The sequence below is a fragment of the Staurois parvus genome, unplaced genomic scaffold (assembly GCF_062004578.1).
Source record: "Staurois parvus isolate SC_StPar_1 unplaced genomic scaffold, SC_StPar_1.0 ptg000321l, whole genome shotgun sequence".
In the NCBI taxonomy this organism is placed as follows: Eukaryota; Metazoa; Chordata; class Amphibia; order Anura; family Ranidae; genus Staurois; species Staurois parvus.
The window spans coordinates 11,486,841-11,508,510 of record NW_028318117.1 but is presented as its reverse complement, the minus strand read 5'-3'; the positions used below and the strand labels follow the sequence as shown (position 1 = coordinate 11,508,510).

The 21,670-nt window shown below is 39.3% G+C and overlaps 1 protein-coding gene across 1 annotated transcript in view; it reads right to left on the bottom strand.

Annotated features, from left to right (window-relative positions):
- Positions 1-21,670, bottom strand: part of LRRC75A (leucine rich repeat containing 75A) — a 458,606-nt gene that overhangs the window by 322,258 nt on the left and 114,678 nt on the right. Inside the window, exon 2 of the mRNA XM_089683806.1 lies at positions 11,174-11,302. Coding sequence (XP_089539932.1) covers positions 11,174-11,302 — 129 coding nt within the window. The remainder of the gene's footprint in view (positions 1-11,173; positions 11,303-21,670) is intronic.

Below are 21,670 nucleotides of genomic sequence, written 5' to 3'. Positions count from 1 at the left end.
ATAATGAATAAAGAAACTTGAAAAGCCAATAGCTATTTAACTTTTACTCTCTTAAAAAAACATGTACCATAAAGATAAGTATTAATATACGTTCCAAAAGCAATATGCTTGCTCTGCATAGAAGGGAGTGGGCTGCCAGTGTGATCTAAATCACTATGGTTCTCCTTTAATACACAGGGCAGTAATAAATCCGGCCAGCAGCAGAGGGAGAGCCAAATCCCAAAAGCGGCTCCAGATGACAGTGGAACGCATGCCAGTATGTGTGTGACTGAAAGGGTGCATGCGCAATGAGCACAGGGGCCCGCCAGAGCTACTAGTGGAACGAATGTCCCAGTAGCCCAATCTATTTATGGACTACTGGGAGAACCACTACATTTGGGCCAATTACCTTTTTAGTTAAAACCTGATTCTATATGGGAGATATATAGACGATATTATAGTTAACTGGAACGGCCCTGATTCCCAGCTGCACGGGTTCTTGGACCATTGTGTTAAAAAATCCCCATGGCATTTTGTTCACCCACATAATAGACGAAGATCAACTAGTCATCCTAAACCTTGAACTAAGATACGACAGTAGGGGTCATATTTGTTCAAAAACGCACTTCAAACCTACAGCCGGAAACTCGTACCTACATGCAGAAAGCAACCATTATCCACAGTGGATTAAAAACGTTCCGTATTGCCAGTTATGTAGGTTAAGCTTTCAATAAATATTTTCTCTTTCATGACAATAACCCCACAGATTCTAATATCTTGTCTACCTGCTCTAAACCTAAGAGCCCTATTAACCGAGTGGAGGTGTGCTTTTGCACAAGATTTAATAATAAGTCTTGGGAGATCAAACATATTTTATCAAAAAGTTGGAATATCCTTAAGAATGATCCTACCCTCAGGGATTCGCTTCCAGACAAACCCAAACTGATCTTTATTAAACCTAAAGATCTCAGAAGTAGTATGGCTCCCAGTAGGCTACGTAAGACTACCCACCTACCTAGATCGGTTTCGAGTCCATGGTCGGGTTTGTTCAACCAAAAGGGGAATTACAGATGTGGTGTTCCCAACTGTGGTACCTGTGAGATATCCTGGCATCGTAAGTGAGATGTTATGAGTACTGGCAAAAAATATCCCATAAAACAATTCATGAACTGCAGTACGTCCTTTGTCATTTATGGACTACTTTGCCCATGCGGCCTACTTTATATAGGCAGCACTTCTCGCCCTTTGAGAGTTCGCATTAGCGAACATAAAAGCAGTATCAAAATTGGCAAAGATAAATATTTGGTCCCCCACCATTTTAAAGAAGCCCATCAAAGTAACCACTGTGGCATTAGAGTCTTTGGCATTGAAGCAATCCTGAAAGATCTGACAACGGGAGGAGACACCAAATGCTTTGTAAGACAGAGAGATACTGGATCTTTACGCTAGATACCTTATCCTAAGGGCCTCAATGATGATCTTGAAATACATACTCTGGTTTAATCACAACATGTCTGCAAGTGTGTTTGTCTGGCTTTCATTATTAATAACACTTTATATTGATTACAACATACGCATTATTATTAATATGTATCTAAATGTGTACACATCAGATTCTCATATTCCACTATGTATACATTAGGGCAGCAGAGTGGCTAAATGGTTAGCACTTCCGCCTGGCAGTACTCGGGTCGTTGGTTCGAATCCCCACCACGGCACCACCTGCCTGGAGTTTGCATGTTCTCCCTGTGCCTGCGTGGATTTCCTCTGGGTACTACAGTTTCCTCCCACACTCCAAAGACATGCTGGTAGGTGAATTGGTTCCTGTCTAAATTGGCAATACTATATGTATGTATGAATGTGAGTTAGGGACCTTAGATTGAACGCCCCTTGAGGGTTAGGGACCGATGTGAATGTACAATATATATGTAAAGCGCTGTACCTGTAATATACAAAAAAAAATAAAATAAATTTACATTTATATGTGAGCTCTATATATGGATGGGGGTTTGTGCTTCATGCTGCTTTGCACATGGGCTTGGCCCAGGTGAAGGATGGTCGTAACGGATAGTGTTTTCCAGATCCACCAATAGTATTATTAACGACAGTGTTCTCATTGTCATTATTAATTTTATCTTCTATATATTTTATAAATTATATTTATTATCATTTTTTTATTATCACTTTTTTATTATTGTTATTAATTTTCATCTGTGATGATCATTATTATTGATAAGAATAATGATGATGACAATTTTAATGACAATAATTTTTTATTTATTTTTTACTTGAGTTATGCTGCTATCAATGTTTATTTGGGGTTGCTGTTGTCTATTACAATTATTATTACTGCTAATGTTCATGCGATTGTTACACTGTTACCAGAACGATCTGTCCCCCATTCACAGGGAGACCAGTATTGTGTCCCCGGTCTCTCCATTCCAGTTTAACATAATTCTATTGCGGGCTCCTTTGCTTTCAATCCGAGAGGCCATGTCCCCTGCCTCTCCACCTCTGCTTCCTGTGTGAGGTGGAGGCTAGGTAGACGCTTCTTCCCCACTAGAGGTACCCTTTGCATGGACAGGAGGTCGTGGCTGGAACGCACTCAACAGCCGCTCTTCCGGTCTGTCATGAGTGTGCGCTCCACTGGTTGACCAATCGGTTGACCGGGGCGCACCGCACTACACTGCACATGCACAGCGGCCTGTCGGACGTGCGTTCCACGAGCGGCTCCAGCGGGCCCCTGTGCTCATTGCGCATGCGCCCTTTGAGTCACGTACATACTGGCGTGCATTCCACTGTCATCTGGAGCCACTTTTGGGATTTGGCTCTCCCTCTGCTGCTGGCCGGATTTATTACTGCCCTGTGTATTAAAGGAGAATCACAGTGATTTATATCAGAACAGAAAGTCTAATAGCCCACTAGATGCAGCTCCTCCTCTGGGTTAAATAACACCCTGTGTCATTCAACCCACTTTCTGTAAACTCATGCAGTCTTGGAAAACCCCTCCTGGGGGTACGTCATCCCACAGAGGGACCACACAGTACTGCTGCATAGAACAACGCTCAAATGTCACTAGGTGATCGCCATTCTGTGTAGCAATAAGGACCACCTACAGATGACACTCCTAAGAAGGAGGACATCAAGCTACTGGTAGAAGGACAACTGAAAATCTCACTAACTGGACTTCGTTCTTTAAAGATATACTCCAGTCAAACATAAAAAGTTGGCATTAAAATTAATATAGGACACATGACCTACCTGCTAAGTGGCTCTACTTTTCATCTACAGTAGGTGCTTATCTTGTGCAGCTAGCTGTTATGCCTGGCAGGACCCCGTGACTGCTAGTTTCCTTGTTTCCTATATGAACATCTCATAACCCAATCACATAACCCGAAACTACTTAAATGTGATATTGGTTTGTAAGCCAGAGGCAGGCATCATGTGATCAGACAGCTGCAAAGAAAACCCCTAAAGCTATGTAATGGTGCTATTAATGTGCAGTCAAGGTCATTGTCTATTGATTTATTACAGGTCTTTATATAATGCCAACAATTTACTCAGCATTTTACACACAGTACATTCATATCAGTCCCTGAGCTCATGGACCCTACAATTGAAGGTCCCTAGCTTACATGCATACACACATAATAAGGTAAATTTGGAATGGACTGGTTAACCTACCAGAATATCTTTGGAGTGTGGAAGGAAACCAGAGTGCCCAGAAAAAACCCACACGAGCACAGGAAGAACATGTGAACTCCATGCAGATAGTGCCATGACCAGAATTCAAACTGAGGACCACTGTGCTGCAAGGTAGAAGTGCTAACCACTAAGTCTCTGTGCTGCCTATCAGGGAGAACTTGTGAGACTCCTGTTGGGCACCTGTTTATCTGAACTATTTCCAGTGCTGAAAATTTTGACTGCTCATTTCTAGGGGGTGGAAGAAAGAGCTGCCATCTCCAAGTTATAGCAATATTTCCCAGCCATATGTTCCAGAGTTTCTTATCTCCTTAACAGGTTCTTTCCAATATCACATAAGCAGTGTATAGAAGGGAGACTATAAGACCTCAAAGTAGAGATAATATCTCTCCCTGCTAATCCCACAGGATCATTTCTGAATTGTGAAGGTAATGAGAAAAGTGGATGCAGCACAATAAATTGGCATGGAACAGTGTGAGGGAGAGCTGAGATTATTTTGCACAGTAGGGGGGAATGGGGCAGTGGGGTTTCAGCACCCTAAAGGAAGGGAACTGGAGGATGGCTGGCTGTTCTATAGCAGGATTGACCATCCTGAACACTGATGGGTATTTCTACAAACAGAAGGCAGGGCCTTTCTAGGCACGTCTTCCTGTACAGCAAGGTTACGTAAAGATGGACACCTTAAGTAGTAGTGAAAGGAGCAGGACCGCAAGAAAACAAGAACTTAAAACTGAGTATGGAATGGAATGACATTTTAGAATCAAAGGAAGTGTCATATGAGTGCAGAACACATGGGTGATAAATACACTTGACATACTAGCTGTATGACACTGAGCACGATTGCTGTTGACATTCTTTGCTAAATTTGAATCATCTATCTGTTAGGTTGGTTTGTGCTCTGCCCCTTTAATACAATTGCTGTGCAGTTTTTTTTTTCTATTTTGGCAGCACTCTAAAGTTCTAAAAGTAAATTCCAAACATATTTGACACTTTCCTTTTTTATATCTTATTTTTTAAACCATTGACATAGTACAGTTTTCCTGAACCTATTCATCGGCTAAGTTCACCTTTTCATTAAAATACACTATGCTGTCTATGGGTCCCAGTGTGCTGAAAAAATGCTGTATAGTTTTCAAATGGTGTCCTTACTTTTAATGCCATATCAGTAGGCCATGACGGACATCCTCAAAGTCTTCTACGGAAGCTTCCACTGAAGTGATCAGCTGTGTCTTGTCCGAGTTCTGGGATGCTCCAAATAATAGGCACTCAGCATCACAGGAGCAAGCTTGCTTTTGTATTCCAAATCCACACATGCGTAGTGCAATCTCTCTACCCTCCCTACAGCAGCAAAGTGTTTGGGACAGAGAAGCTAGGTTGCTTGTGTGATACTTAAAGTGAGCATCTAATGTTTGGTGTTCCCAGAACTTGGGCAGGACATGGCTAATCACTTTGGTGGGAGATTTGTGGCAAGCTTTAAGGATGATGGTCTTAGCCTACTGGTAAGGACATGATTTGAAAACTCTGCAGAATTTTTTATTTTTTTTTATTTTTACACACTGGAGCCCTTAGAAAGCATCGTATATTTTAGTAAAAAGGTGAATCTAGCCTTTAAATTCTTGCTCAGTGTCCTGGAATACAACAGTCTGAATCGTTAATTCAGAAGTGCATTTTGTGCTGCAGGCAATGTTTTGCAGTAATAGATATTCTCATAGAACAATCATCACAGCATCAAAGCTGCATTTTTTAGAACACATTTTCAGAGCAATAATCTGTAGAAAGCCTTACAAAACAAAGGAGCAGCTTAAACAGTACTGACCACAAGCAGCCTATATTTCCTTTTCCTTATGCTGCCTTGCTGTCCGCATCGGTTGCTAGACTGCTCAGCTTGGTAAGTGGCTTAGAGTTCTGCATTGTGGAGAGAAAGGGAGAATTTCACGCAATCCCCAATATCCGGAAATCATGGTTCTTTTTTTTGTTAACACAAATTTTTTTTTCTTGGCAGTTTTAGGGGAAAAACACATCACAACACTACAGAGACTTCTAAAGAATATAAAAAGTTCAGTATGTGGAATGTATAGTAACCAATACATGATCTAGAATAACACAACCAAGGTTAAACTTTATGACAGAGGTCAACAGTAGCTCTGATAGCGTTGTTACATAGAAACATTAGGCAGAGACATGTCTTTACACTTTATGGCATGAAGTGAGAAGAAATCCAAATATCCCATTTATCATGCGAGTGCGGCATGAGCCTAATTAAAGATTTTTTCCATAAGCATCAGTGAGTCCATTCTGGTAAGAACCTCGGAGAACGGAACAGAATGGAATGCCAATTAAAGGCTATTACCCATTGAACTGCTGTAAACAGTGTAGGCAGTGGTTTTTAAACGTGGTAGGGTATGTCTAGGATACAGGAGAATAGTGGGCACAGAGATATTGATATTTTTGATATTTATTGATTGAGATATGTAATCTCTTGATATAAGCAACAAAGTGCACTGCTGTTCCAAAAAAATATGTTCAAATAAACCAAAGGGGGGACAAGCCTAGGAAACGGGTGCCTGGGACTTCTGGAAAAATAGCATTTAATCCTTGAGGGGTCAAGCTGTTTAGGGAAGGGGTATATTCATATAAATTAAGGAGTATATTGTCTCATTGTTGAGGGGAAAATTGTTTCCAACAATCCGACTCTCATTGAGTCATCTGATATGTTTTTTTTCTGGAAGATAGAGATGGGTTAGATTATTATATAGTGTGGAGATCGTTCCTTTACCCCCAGGGGATGTAGTGGTTATTTTCAGGCTGTCTGGCAGCTGAGGTGTGCAGCAAAAAAAAAAGAATGACAGCTTATAATCACTCCTTTTAAACAAGCCTATTACTTTACCTAAAAAGAGCAAAGTACAAATGACTTTTAACTCTTAGATGTCTGTTGTCGAAATGTTCATTTAAAAATAAGGAGCCTACTAGCAAGCAATAATAGTACCATATTTGTTCCCTGAAAGTCATACAAAAACAAGAAATGTACCTAAGATGTCCCATATACAGAAAAATTACTCATTGAGAAAGGATCGGTTGTGAATATAAATGTCAAAACTCTGCACTTTCTGACAATTCTGCATGTAACTCAAGCAAAGATACACTTAGTAAGAAGATAATCACCCTCAATGAATGTACACTTACTGCCCACACCATCCAAATGTATACATAGGAGTTGCTTTTTATGCTACTTCCTATATGTTTAATCTACCAAAAGTCACTAATCCTGACTGTTTATAAAATGTAGTATTTACTAAAATGTCAAGCGAGAATACAGAGTTTAATTTGACAAGCAGGGTGTAATCATTAAACCCATCAAAGGCCTGATTATTGCAAGAGACATTCAGGTTATTTGAATAGGTTAGGCTGTAAAGAAAGTCCTTGTATAACCTGTGTGTGAGTTCCAGGGGACCATCTCTACTAGCAGAGTGCTGGCAAATTCTGGCCCAGAGACTTGAAAAGTTCAGGCAGTGAAGCACCAGTTGTTTCAAATAACAAAGGAATATTAAAAAGAAGGTGTATGTGTTCACATGTAACCAACCTTGTCTGGTTGTTTTTTAAAATTGTAAGTATAGGTCATCTCATAAAGTGGCATATCCAGTAACATTTAAAAACAACAAAACTTTAAAACAAGCCTACACTTACCTCTGTAACTGCAGGCACTGTGGAGAAATCCATCATCAAATTTTACATCAGAAGCACTGACATCAATCCTCAGCAGCTCAACTCCCCCTGCTACCCCTCCCAGAGCTGATATGTTTACATTAGTGATCAGAATGCAGCCAAGTAACTGCTGGTAGAGGGAGCTGAGCTTCATGACAGAAGGACTCTAGTGCTGCTGCTATGACAACTGAAGATAAATGTAATAAAAACTGAAATTGAAGAATCACATCACTGCTAAGAGGTCCAGATACAACTTTATTCTGATAAAAGTCAAGAGTACAATCCAAAAAGTATCCAACGGATTTTGGGGGGTACAAGATGCCCTCTACAACAGGGCTAGAAAGATCTCTATATCTATCAGATATCAATACAATATCCCCTCCATGGGGTCATATTTAAAACCAAATAGTCAATCGTATTGGAAGTGTCAAAAGTAATTTGCAAAAACTTCAAACAAATATGAGAACATCAACACTAAACTACAACTTTTCATTAAAAAACATTCATAACAACAATAAAATAAAAAGAAATAACTATTATTATTAATATGATACATTCTGGGTAATATATTGACCTAATAGAAATTTACAGTATATATATAAAAATTTGTAAAATATATCCCCGGCCTTGGGTTACTGTTATTATTATGAGCTGTCACCACTTTCAATTTTGTTGTGATTATTCATGTATGATTCACATGGCTGATGAGCCTCTTTACTCTGTTATATTTGCCATTTTGGACTTCGGAATTCTTTGTGATACATTTGTGTGTATTCAAGATTACCTGAAATGATTGGGTATTTGTAATTTCTTACAAAATTTAATAAAACATTTTGAACTAAATAAAATACTGTATATCGCAAAACTGGTATGTACATAACTTGAACCATACATTATACAAACCGACTGTACAATCGTAAAACAACAATAATAATAATGATAAAAATAATGTGAAGTATAATAATACTTATTATAAAATAATACATTCTGGTTAAAATATGGACCCAAAGAGAATAAATGTATAGAAATTAGCAAAATATATCCAGAAATCAGATTGCTGAGGATGAATTGCTCCACAGTGCTTGCAGCTAGAAAAATGCCAGACATTTAGCTCAAGGGTGAATGCAGACTAACAATACTCCAGGGTGTGAACTGAACTACATAAGCTTCACCACAAGTCTCTACATGTAAAATAATACAATACAATGGTTATTTGTACATATTCAAAGTGTCATCACTGCCGTTGGTTGAGGGCATGAACACAATATTGACACACAGTAACATCCAGATATGTATATATTTTTGTGTGTGCCTGGCAGGGCCTGCTTCACTTGACAGTTTGCAACAGCTAGCATGTTACAGCATACTCAGCTATATTCTCCAGTCTAAAAATACCATGCCGCTATGGATCTTTACACATGGGGAGGGTCTGTTAAAAGCCCCGTAAACCATACGTTTGCTAAAATAAAGTGTGAGCAAAATGATACGTGTGTGAAACATCTGACGGAGCTCAGTACCTTCTGCATATGACACATTGTAAACACATAAAGATCAAATGTCATCTTGTGCTGCTACAATGATGCTTTTTATGTAAATATTTTGCTTTTTTTTTATTATATACGCAAGTCTCATACATTATATTTTTTTTCCAACAAAGTAAAGCAGAATGTGAAAAGTGTATTAGGCTCCATGCACACTGGCTTACAAATTGCTGCTTCTACAGGAGTTTTGTGTTTTGGCTGTAGAAGTAGCTCAGTGTTATCCTATGCGTCCATGCACATTAGGACGATTAGAGGCATATTTGAAGCTCAACGTTTAAAGTCAGGAAAAGAACCCTTCTGGATTGTGTTTTTGATTGGAGCTTTCTGACAGAAAAAATGCTAAACTCTCAAACTTGCCTAAACTGTGTACAAAATTGTTCTATATTAGCGTTTTTTTCTGCCAAGGGAAATTGCTTTTTTTTTTAAGCCCAGTATGCATAGAGCCTTAATCAACTAACTAGCAACCAACTAGATCAGCTTTTCTCAACCAGGGTTCCTGCAGAGGTTTCTAAGGGTTCCTTGAGCAACGAGCAAGTACTGCCTCTTGGATAAATAACCACTGGCAATGATTTCTTAGCTCTCTGTAAGAAGTGGGTTCTTCCCAATGACCACAGAAGAAGAATTCTTGACAGTTACCATCACACTAATGTACCATGAGCATTAGATATAATGATTTTTAGCAGGGGTTCTCTGAGACTGGGCATTCACTGTATATAAAGGGTCCCACTATTTTAAAAAGGAAAGGCTTAAGCACAGTAAGCTGTGATCTGATTTACTCCCTTTCAGTTATGACTCCTAAATAAGAAACCTATTTTGTGGTCTGTCTAAATAAATTGAAGGAAATTTGCACTTTAAAAACGCCAATCCCAACTTACACATTGCAAAATTATATGTAAAGCCAGATCTCCGATAAGACCTCTGCCTTTTTTCTTTTTTGAATGCTCCAACATGCACACAATCCTGCCATACTGTGAATGCACCAGATTTTGTTTACATAGAATACAAACCTGATTTTCACTCTGCAGACAGGAAATTATTATGTAAGGCCAGGACCTTTTATGGATCCCAAATGTTCCAGGGTGTTCTGCAAGACCCATTAATGACAAAATGTGCCTGAAGCATTGACAGTATGTGGCAGAAAATGCACTTATAGTAAAAGGATATTCTTCTATCAAAATGTACAGCAGAAGCCTCAACCCACAAACACATCACTTACTACATATTGCTCATTCCTAGGGGAGCAGTAATTCAGCATCTCAAACAAGGTACTACACCACAAGCTATTTGTCTAATGCCAGTTTTAAAAACAGGGTGTAGGGGAGCTCACTATCAGACAACTGGTAGCCCCCAGACATCTAAGTCATAGTTAGAACCCTCCACCAGAGGCATACAGAGAAGCTCAGAACTCACCAGGTTGGGCATTTGCTTTCTTCAGAACTTGTGCTAGGTTCCCCAGAATCCTCATAATAGCACCATACCTTTCAATACCAGTGTATGAAATCTGTACTTACGTGAAAGCATGGTACAAAATAGATCAACTCAATGTTTTAACCTTCTCCAGGTCCCCTGTTAAGTTGTGTTTTATCTGTTTTGTTCCATGGAGTCACTTTGGTACTAAAGAATTGCAAGCTGTACTGTGGTTCTTTGCATGTTCTACAGTGCATCAGTGTTTGCTTCCTCATTTTTTTTTGTTCACAATTGAGTAAAACAAAATAATTGGAAATTCTATATAAGATTTGAAGTTTAGTTAAGCACATCATGCCTTTTGTTTCTTAAAATAAAGCTGTTGTGGTTGGGAAGGACTCCAAAGGCATCTTGCTGAGTTAGCCAACAGCAGCAGATACTGCATACTTTCACATTAGTTGCTGGTAGTGACAGGGGTAGACTGACAACTCATGGGGCCCCCGTGCAATAGGGGATCATGGGGCCCCTGTGTCCTTACTCAAACTCAAAAAAGCCTATGAAAAAGATACCAGGGGCATCTCATGGGGCCCCCTACTGAACCCGGGCCCTCGGGCGGTGCCTGAGTTTCCAAATGGTCAGTCCGCCCCTGGGTAGTGAAGAATATGTACCCCCCCCCCCCCATTTTACAATGCAATATCTAGGACCTGAGCATCCCAATAAGATTCAAAATCAAGTCGCTATTTGCATTCTAAATTCAGGGGCTGAAGAAATTAATATGACTGATGCTGTCAGTCAACCTAAACTAAAAAAAAAAGGATGTTTTAGATAAAGTGGTAAATACCTACCGGTTTAGGGCAGTGTACATATCTTGCCAGGCTGATGATAAGATCATGTGTTATAGGATCCACTAGATTCCGAAAGCTTGCATATCGATAAAGAACATCATCCAATGATGTAGACTCCATACCCAGATCCTGAAAAAAAGAAAGAATTTGGATTTGTAAATGATAATCAGTAAGGCTAGAGGTGCATAAAGAAACTTTTCATGTCTCTGGTACAGAATGATCATATAATTGTAAGAACAACTGGGGAATACATTATTTATCTTGAGATTTTTCCTAACCTCACCAAGACCCAGTAACTTTGAAATAAAATAGTTCTGGTGACAGGGTCGGTTATCATTAAGTTGAGTAGTGCAGTGCAGAAGATTTTACAGATCATCTAACAGTCCCAGCTGGAGTGTACTTCCAGAAACCTATGCTCTGTAACCTCTATCTTTCTGCATCACTTCCATAGAAGTATTTGGACTGACACTGTGGAAGGTGGGGGAGCCATTTGCCCTCTAGTACAATGCCAATAAGATATGGTATGCTGGTGGTCCATACAGAATTCAGATGACAGCTGCTTGGAATTTTAGAGCTACCTGCACCCCGTTCAGACCTGCAATCACAACATGTGGCTGAGATAGGTCTTCCAGGATGGCTCTGAGAGTTCATGTAACTGAACGCAGAGATTAAAAAGAGGTTGATGCTCTGAGACTTCCTTCTGCCAAGCACTGTGGTCGAAGGTCTGAACAAAAAGATTGTACTGTAGTTCCTGAGGTCTATATAGTGGAGCAGGATTGTACTGTAGTTCCTGAGGTCTATATAGTGGAGCAGGATCAATCTATTGATCTAACTATTAACTGTATTAAACCAATACATCCAGAATCTGGCCTTGCTGATCCTCTTCCCCCTATTTCACAATCCAGCCTTATTTCTTCCCCATTATCCCAATACAGTCACAATTCCTTCTTTCTCCAAAAGGCCAAATGTTCACAGTTGCCACATCATCACCAGTATTAAAATTCCACGGCAGCTTTGAATTTAACTGCCTACTGCAAGACATGTCTTACTATTGCATTTTTTTTGTATGCAAGAGGCATAAAGGAGCTTATTGGGAGATTACAGCATCAGAGGTTGTGTGCTCCCCATGTTACTAACAAACTAGAACGGGGTGAACTGAAGCATTAGAAAAAAATTGGCAACCCATCAGCCACTGGTACGTGAGGATCTGGGAACATACTGGGGGACATTTATCAATTTTAGGAAACATTAACCATGCAATGATAAACTGGAGCAGTGAGACAGATTTAAGACCAGCCTGTAACAGATTTATGATAATTAGGAGCATTCAGTTAAAAAGTCCTCTCTGGTGCTCTCTAGTAGCACTGTGACATAACACCTGACCCTGACCACTTATTAAATACAACTTGGGTCCAAACTTGGTATCTGTTTTGAGAGAAAATCTCTGCTTAAAGCTTGCCATATACCACGAAAATGTTCATTTTATTTTCTAATGCAGAGCAGAGCAGAGTCAAATCAACAACTGTGACGAGAAAATTGGTGGAGGAAAGAATTATTTATTCAAACAAAATTCTATCTGTGAATGTGGTTTGCATTATGGAAAAATCATATGTTGTAATGCATATATGCCAGGCCTAAAATAAACTTCTTTAATAAGTCTGAGATTCCATATAAGTAGCAGGTCTTCATGAAATTTTAAGGGCTTTTGAACAAAATTAGTAGACTCAATAAATGCAAGATCAAATGCTCTGGGGAATGATTTTTCAATCGCTGTAGAATTACATGAAACTCTACTGGTGTATGGCCAACGTAAAGTAGAATTATAGGAAAAACGTTTTTCATTGTGGAGTAAGAGAGGATTATAACCCGTCAGAATTGTTTTTGCCATCTGTGTCCCATTTCAGAGATTTCTCTTCACTTCTTGTTGCATAGCCAAACAGGAAGTGAGGGGAAACCCCTGCATATTAAGGGAATTCCCTGGGGACCCCCAGGTCACCAGAACTAGTGTCCCCATTGGAAGATTTCCCCTGTATTACTTTTCTGGGGATTTTCTTTACTCTAATTTTTGATGATAATGGTAAACTGGAATATTGAGAGGGTAAATCTTCATAATGGGGGCACAGACAGCCATAAAAACTGACAGGATTTCAAATCCCTCTCCACTCTATCCAAAACTATAAAACACAGTTTTGCCTGTAGTTATACTTTAACTAAAGAGCTCCAGTAGATGTTCTTTTTTCTTATTTCTTCTGGAGTTCCTTTGGTTGTCCTAAGTCCTGCCACACCACAAAAACATAGTAGCCAATTGTGAGAAGCATTAAGAACTACTAATACTTCATCTTCATTATTAGCAGGTCTACTTAATTACTAGCCGTCTCATCTGCACCATTTTGAAAGCATCTGTTATCAATATAATTCTCAGCAAGTGCATCAATGCCACATATAAACATGTAACAGAATAGTAGTGCAAAGCGTTCACATGTAAAACATCTAAATAAATAAGGCCACAAACACAGTGTCATGGCTTCTACATTCCCATCTGTCAGACGCACTAAAGGTCCACGTTCAAGAGCTGCAAAAAAACCCAGACAGCACTGAATAGTGAAATATAAACCATTTAAATAAATATGAATTTAAAATTGCACTTTCAATGAAGGGCATAACACAAAAATACAATATCCACTTGGCCACCAGGTCTGGTCACCACTTGCCCAGCAAACTCACTGTGAAGCCAGTAATAGGATAGGAAGATGGATTAATTGAAGTGGATACTGGAAGAAACGGGAGGGAGAAAGACACTGATGTCCCAAGCTGGTAAGCAGAGGGACCACGGTCATGCCAGGTTGAGAAAACATTACCTCCGCTAATCAGTGGCATGTTTCAGGGACAAAATGGAAGTACCATTTTCTCAACAAGGACACCACTGGAGTCCCTTCCATTACTGTATTGGAACATCAGTGTTTCCTCCCTTCTGGTTCTCTCAGTGACCACCTCAGTGAATCCATCTTGCCTTGCTTGCTCAGTATTTCTGTGTGACAACTGGTGGCTAGACCTAATGGTCCAGTGGATATTATACTATTATAATTTTGTGATATACCCTGATCAAGCCATTTCATTGTAAGTGTAATTTATTATTTTTATTGTTATTACAGTTGTTTCATCTGCACTATTCAGCACACTGTGTCTTTATTCTTCCCTTTTTTGCGTGTAAATGAAGCCTTTGGGTACACACACAGCTTGCAAGGATATTCAAAGCAGCTTTTGCTTCAATGAAGCACAATACATTTAAAGATTTAACTGTTAGAGCAGCATATAATAACTGCACTGTGCTGGCTTGCAGGCTGTCGGGGAATAGCACTGAAAAATAAATGCAATATGACATAAGCTTTTTCAAATTGGTGCTATCAATCGTCATAACAATCTCCACAGGTATTCTACTGCTGAAATTATTGAAGCACCACTTGCAATGATCATTAGATTAAGAAGATGACTTTTTCACAAGTTTTATAAACTAAACCTTGTTAGAGCTTGGCCAAAGTGTTTCCAGGTACAAGCACATTATGTGAATGCTGTCACCATATGAATACTGGTAGTTATCTAAGAAAGCATAGCATGTATGGGCTATACGATGCTCAAACCTCCTCTGCACTGGCTTCTGCCCTCTCTACTCATTCCATGGAATTTGTGTAATAATGTCTCAGTTATTTCTATTATTTTTCACATTGCAAATTCCTTTGACACTTGCCTTCAGCACCGCCATAATAAAACACAAGCTTTATGAACCTATGTCTCCCCATCATCAGCTCTAGCACATAGCCATAAACCTTTTCCAGAGTCAGTTTACTGACAAGATTTGTGCATGGCAGATAACAGCAACCTAACCTTTGAAAATGTCATGTTATTAAGTCTGCCAGGCATGACATAAAGTAAAAGTAACAGCTGGTCTAAAACAGTGGCCCAAATTCCTGACTGCTGTAATGGAATACTCTATCACCTGTGATAAGAATGCTAAAGTCTAACTCTTCAATTTAGCTTTTTTTCTTTAGCATGAGGTTGTATGTGGAAGGATTCAAATCACTGTAATTATTGTATTGTTCTCTTAACCCCCACTGGAGAGATTTTCTTTAACCTTCTGTCCCAGTGACAAGAGGTCGGAGGGACAAAGTAATGGGGGATTTTTCCAATAGGGACACAGAGCCAAAAATACTTTGTCCAGCTTTGCCAGTGGAGTAACAGAAAGCCATAAAAAAAACTGTCCAAGGTTCTTGTCCATTCTTATTTTCTGTTACAAATGTAGCTAATATTCTTTCTTCATAAATTTAGGTCAAAATACAGTCAGGTCCATAAATATTGGGACATCAACACAATTCTAACATTTTTGGCTCTATACACCACCACAATGGATTTGAAATTAAACAAACAAGATGTGCTTTAACTGCAGACTGTCAGCTTTAATTTGAGGGTATTTACATCCAAATCAGGTGAACGGTGTAGGAATTACAACAGTTTGTATATGTGCCTCCCACTTGTTAAGGGACCAAAAGTAATGGGACAGAATAATAATCATAAATCAAACTTTCACTTTTTAATACTTGGTTGCAAATCCTTTGCAGTCAATTACAGCCTGGAGTCTGGAACGCATAGACATCACCAGACGCTGGGTTTCATCCCTGGTGATGCTCTGCCAGGCTACTGCAACTGTCTTCAGTTCCTTCTTGTTCTTGGGGCATTTTCCCTTCAGTTTTGTCTTTAGCAAGTGAAATGCATGCTCAATCGGATTCAGGTCAGGTGATTGACTTGGCCATTGCATAACATTCCAATTCTTTCCCTTAAAAAACTCTTTGGTTGCTTTTGCAGTATGCTTTGGGTCATTGTCCATCTGCACTGTGAAGCGGCGTCCAATGAGTTCTGAAGCATTTGGCTGAATATGAGCAGATAATATTGCCCAAAACACTTCAAAATTCATCCTGCTGCTTTTGTCAGCAGTCACATCATCAATAAATACAAGAGAAGCAGTTCCATTGGCAGCCATACATGCCCACGCCATGACACTACCACCACCATGCTTCACTGATGAGGTGGTATGCTTAGGATCATGAGCAGTTCCTTTCCTTCTCCATACTCTTCTCTTCCCATCACTCTGGTACAAGTTGATCTTGGTCTCATCTGTCCATAGGATGTTGTTCCAGAACTGTGAAGGCTTTTTTAGATGTTGTTTGGCAAACTCTAATCTGGCCTTCCTCTTTTTGAGGCTCACCAATGGTTTACATCTTGTGGTGAACCCTTTGTATTCACTCTGGTGAAGTCTTCTCTTGATTGTTGACTTTGACACACATACACCTACCTCCTGGAGAGTGTTCTTGATCTGGCCAACTGTTGTGAAGGTTGTTTTCTTCACCAGAGAAAGAATTCTTCGGTCATCCACCATAGTTGTTTTCCATGGTCTTCCGGGTCTTTTGGTGTTGCTGAGCTCACCGGTGCATTCCTTCTTTTTAAGAATGTTCCAAACAGTTGTTTTTGCCACGCCTAATGTTTTTGCTATCTCTCTGATGGGTTTGTTTTGTTTTTTCAGCCTAATGATGGCTTGCTTCACTGATAGTGACAGCTCTTTGGATCTCATCTTGAGAGTTGACAGCAACAGATTCCAAATGCAAATAGCACACTTGAAATGAACTCTGGACCTTTTATCTGCTCATTGTAATTGGGATAATGAGGGAATAACACACACCTGGCCATGGAACAGCTGAAAAGCCAATTGTCCCATTACTTTTGGTCCCTTGACAAGTGGGAGGCACATATGCAAATTGTTGTAATTCCTACACCGTTCACCTGATTTGGATGTAAATACCCTCAAATTAAAGCTGACAGTCTGCAGTTAAAGCACATCTTGTTTGTTTCATTTCAAATCCATTGTGGTGGTGTATAGAGCCAAAAATGTTAGAATTGTGTTGATGTCCCAATATTTATGGACCTGACTGTATATTCTGCTACATTTTTTTGGTGAAAATAACCCAAATCAATTTATACTATTTAGTCTGTGTGAAAGTTATAGAGTCTACAAACTATGGCATATATATTTGAAAATCGATCACTCCTTGTGTACTGACGACCTATCTAATTTCTTCAGGCCCTAAAATGACAGGACAGTACAAATAACTTGCAAATGTTTGTGGGGGAAAATGCAGAAGTTAAATGGGATTTTTTTTACACTGTGATTACTTGTTACAGTGATGTTACAGTGATCAGCACTGTAAAAGCAGTTGTTTGAAATTTCTTGAATGGCTTTCATTCATGACTTATTGTTTACTATTGTGATGCTGTGATTGGGACACAGCTATCACATGTTACAGGGTGCCATGATTGGCCCAGGTACCATGTGATAGATGTGGACCAATCACATGTGATCGCTATGATTGGTCAAAGTACCGAGCACTGTTATCTGCTGTGTCCACAGGATTGTGCCGCTGCACACCTCAGAGAGCATGCCAGAACGCATGAGCTAGTACCTGGGGAATCCAGCGCAAGAAGTAAATTTACTGTTGGTGATCGGCAAGTGGTTAACCAGGTTATCTCAATAGGAGATGTCAAAGGAAGCCCATACTCCCTAGATACTCAGAAGTTTCCCTTCTTCAATATATTGTCTGGCTCCAACCTTCTGTAGTAATTTGTCCTATCCTCCTAGGACAGTGCCATTCTAGCCTCTATTTAGATTTGCCATGGCCATGGTGCTGCACACAGCTTTGACACCAGCCAAAGGGACCTCATGCTGACATAAGCACATTGGTAACTTTGACACCCCCACCAGAGACATGCCTTGGATGTAGCATATACATTTGAGAATTTAAGGGTACACAACTAAATCTTTTAAAATCAAATTTATTTCGTTTATTATATAATACCAAAATCAATACCCCATACAAGACATGTAATTACAAGACTGGAAATGTGTTACAGAAAAATGATTTATATATAGTTTACTACATATCTGAGCTTTTACATGTTAATAACATTTTCCAAGTGTATCTGTTACAGAGTTCTTTACTACTGATGTAGCACCTCTACGCATTTCAAGAACAACATTCACTCCTTCAGGAGAGTGTAAGCACATGGTAAAAATCTAGAACATATAAACAAAGTTATTGTAAACATATTTATATATTGCACATTTAATACTCTGTATATCTCCACAACTCCTTATAAAGTATGTTTACAGACATATACAGTGGGGCAAAAAACGTATTTAGTCTGCCACCAATTGTGCAAGTTCTCCCACTTAAAAAGATGAGAAAGGCCTGTAATTGGCATCATAGGTAGACCTCAACTATGAGAGACAAAATGAGAAAAAAAATCCAGACAATCACATTGGTTGATTTGGAAAGAATTTATTTGCAAATGATGGTGGAAAATAAGTATTTGGTCACCTACAAACAAGCATGATTTCTGGCTCTCACAGACCTGTACCTTCTTCTTTAAGAGGCTCCTCTGTCCTGCACTCATTACTTGTATCAATGGCACCTGTTTGAACTTGTTATCAGTATAAAAGACACCTGTCCACAACCTCAAACAGTCACACTCCAAACCTCACTATGGTGAAGACCATACAGCTGTCGAAGGACACCAGAAACAAAATTGTAGACCTGCACCAGGCTGGGAAGACTGAATCTGCAATAGGCAAGCAGCTTGGTGTAAACAAATCAACTGTGGGAGCAATAATTAGAAAATGGAAGACATACAAGACCAATAATCTCCCTCGATGTGGAGCTCCACGCAAGACCTCACCCTGTGGTGTCAAAATTATCACAAGAACAGTGAGCAAAAATCCCAGGACCACACGGGGGGGACCTAGTGAATGACCTGCAGAGAGCTGGGACCAACGTAACAAAGCCTACCATCAGTAACACACTACGCCGCCAGGGATTCAGATCCTGCAGTGCCAGACGTGTCCCCCTGCTTAAGCCAGTACATGTCCGGGCCCGTCTGAAGTTTGCTAGAGAGCATTTGGATGATCCAGAAGAGGATTGGGAGAATGTCATATGGTCAGATGAAACCAAAATACAACTGTTTGGTAGAAACACAACTCCTCGTATTTGGAGGAGAATGCTGAGTTGCATCCAAAGAACACCATACCTACTGTGAAGCATGGGGGTGGCAACATCATGCTTTGGGGCTGTTTCTCCGCAAAGGGACCAGGACGACTGATCCATGTACAGGACAGAATGAATGGGGCCATGTATCGTGAGATTTTGAGTGCAAACCTCCTTCCATCAGCAAGGGCATTGAAGATGAAACGTGGCTGGGTCTTCCAACATGACAATGATCCCAAACATACCGCCAGGGAAATGAAGGAGTGGCTTCGTAAGAAGCATTTCAAGGTCCTGGAGTGGCCTAACCAGTCTTCAGATCTCAACCCCATAGAAAACCTTTGGAGGGAGTTGAAAGTCTGTGTTGCCCAGCAACACCCCCAAAACATCACTGCTCTAGAAGAGATCTGCATGGAGGAATGGGCCAACATACCAGCAAGAGTGTGTGCCAACCTTGTGAAGACTTACAGGAAACGTTTGACCTCTGTCATTGCCAACAAAGGATATATAACAAAGTATTGAGATGAACTTTTGATATTGACCAAATACTTATTTTCCACCATGATTTGCAAATAAATTCTTTCCAAATCAGCCAATGTGATTGTCTGGATTTTTTTTCTCATTTTGTCTCTCATAGTTGAGGTCTACCTATGATGCCAATTACAGACCTCTCTCATCTTTTTAAGTGGGAGAACTTGCACAATTGGTGGCTGACTAAATACTTTTTTGCCCCACTGTATAAGGCCTCCTGCACACTACTGCCTGAAAACACTCAGTATTCAGGCATAAGGAGTTTTTTTTTTTATATTACTGATCTAAATGTAGCCCATTGTTTTCAATGTGCCTGTACACAGGCACGTAAACGTGCTGCATATAGGTAAGTAAAAAAAGAGAGAAAATACAGAAATCTTTGTTGCTGGTCAGTATTTTGTGTGAATACAAGCAAATACGCGCAAGTGATATATAGCCCATCCTCATGTTTTTCTGCCAGCAATGTCTGATGCTCATACATCAGTACAGTGTGCAAGAGGCCTAATAGATGCTTACTTAACTGCACGTCAGCATATATATTAAAATATTGCATGTAAATTGCTTCAACGATGTAGCCACAGACAGCCAAATAGAGGCCGCAAGGGAAATTCCTCAACACCCTTCCTTAACAATGTAAAGAATCTGGAATGTTATTAAAGAAGGTTGTGTAACCAAGGGAGTAGAAGAAGGAAACAAGGAAATAATAGTACTGATACTAGTCAGCTAATGTCAGTTTTAATTTTTTTTTTCCTACTATTAATTTATTCACTTTTTCCCTTATTCATTAGCTTCTTATTTCCTCTATAAAAGTTCCTTCCACATTGCCCTGCATATATAACTACAGGGAACATCACATCAATCAAGATACGGTATCATCTTCTCTATACATATTTCTCTTGAAATCTACATAAAAAATATATGTTATTTAATGTGACAATCATGAAATATTAAAAAAAAAATAGAACTAGCCACCAAAAGTGGAGAACATTCTGAATCCTAAAAACGTATATTTAAATATTTCTGTTAGTTACATATCTATACTTGGTGCACTTAAATTATTCTCAATCTGTATGTTTCAATTGATGCAACATTTCTCCTATTTCCTGGAAACCCCCTGGGACTTTATATACAATTACTGAAATCAATCATTCATCTCTCAAGTGTTTCAATAAATACAGGCATCTGAGTACAGTGGTGCTTCCATCTATACTTGTAACTACCCAATCATCTCATGAATCTAGCATACTCTGCGCATATACTAGTAGGCAGAATGTAAATGAACACGCTGTAAAAAGCAACACTGGTATGTTTATTTAAGGACTTATTAACATTTATTGAACATTTCTAACTTTTCTTTATGAAAAACATTAAACCAGTTGGTTTCATTGTGCTGCACAAAATTCATAGCATAACCTAAAGATATTTTTCAATTTTTGATGGGGCTATAGCTTAATATAGAGAAATCTGATTTTATTTTTTTTTTTTACAAGCTCAAACTTTATACAATTCAAAATGACATTTGAGTACATCATCGCTGAATTTAGGAAAGCCTTCCCTAAGCACACATGGATGATGAATGATGTCTTTTTGTACAGCCTCCACTGTTAGGCAGTTATTATGAAAATTAAAACTAGAATGCAGCAGGTTTGTTAGATCATTCAGAACTCATTGTTAACTATATTAACCTAAAGCTGACCTCCTTCTGACCTGCATTTGCATAGTTACATAGTTAGTAAGGTTGAAAAAAAACCACCACCAGACACCAGTCCATCTAGTTCAACCAACAAGAAAGATATTGAAAACCACCATATACACAATCCTATACCCACAGTTGATCCAGAAGAAGGCAAAAAAAAAATTAAAAAACATAATCCGATTTGCTCCA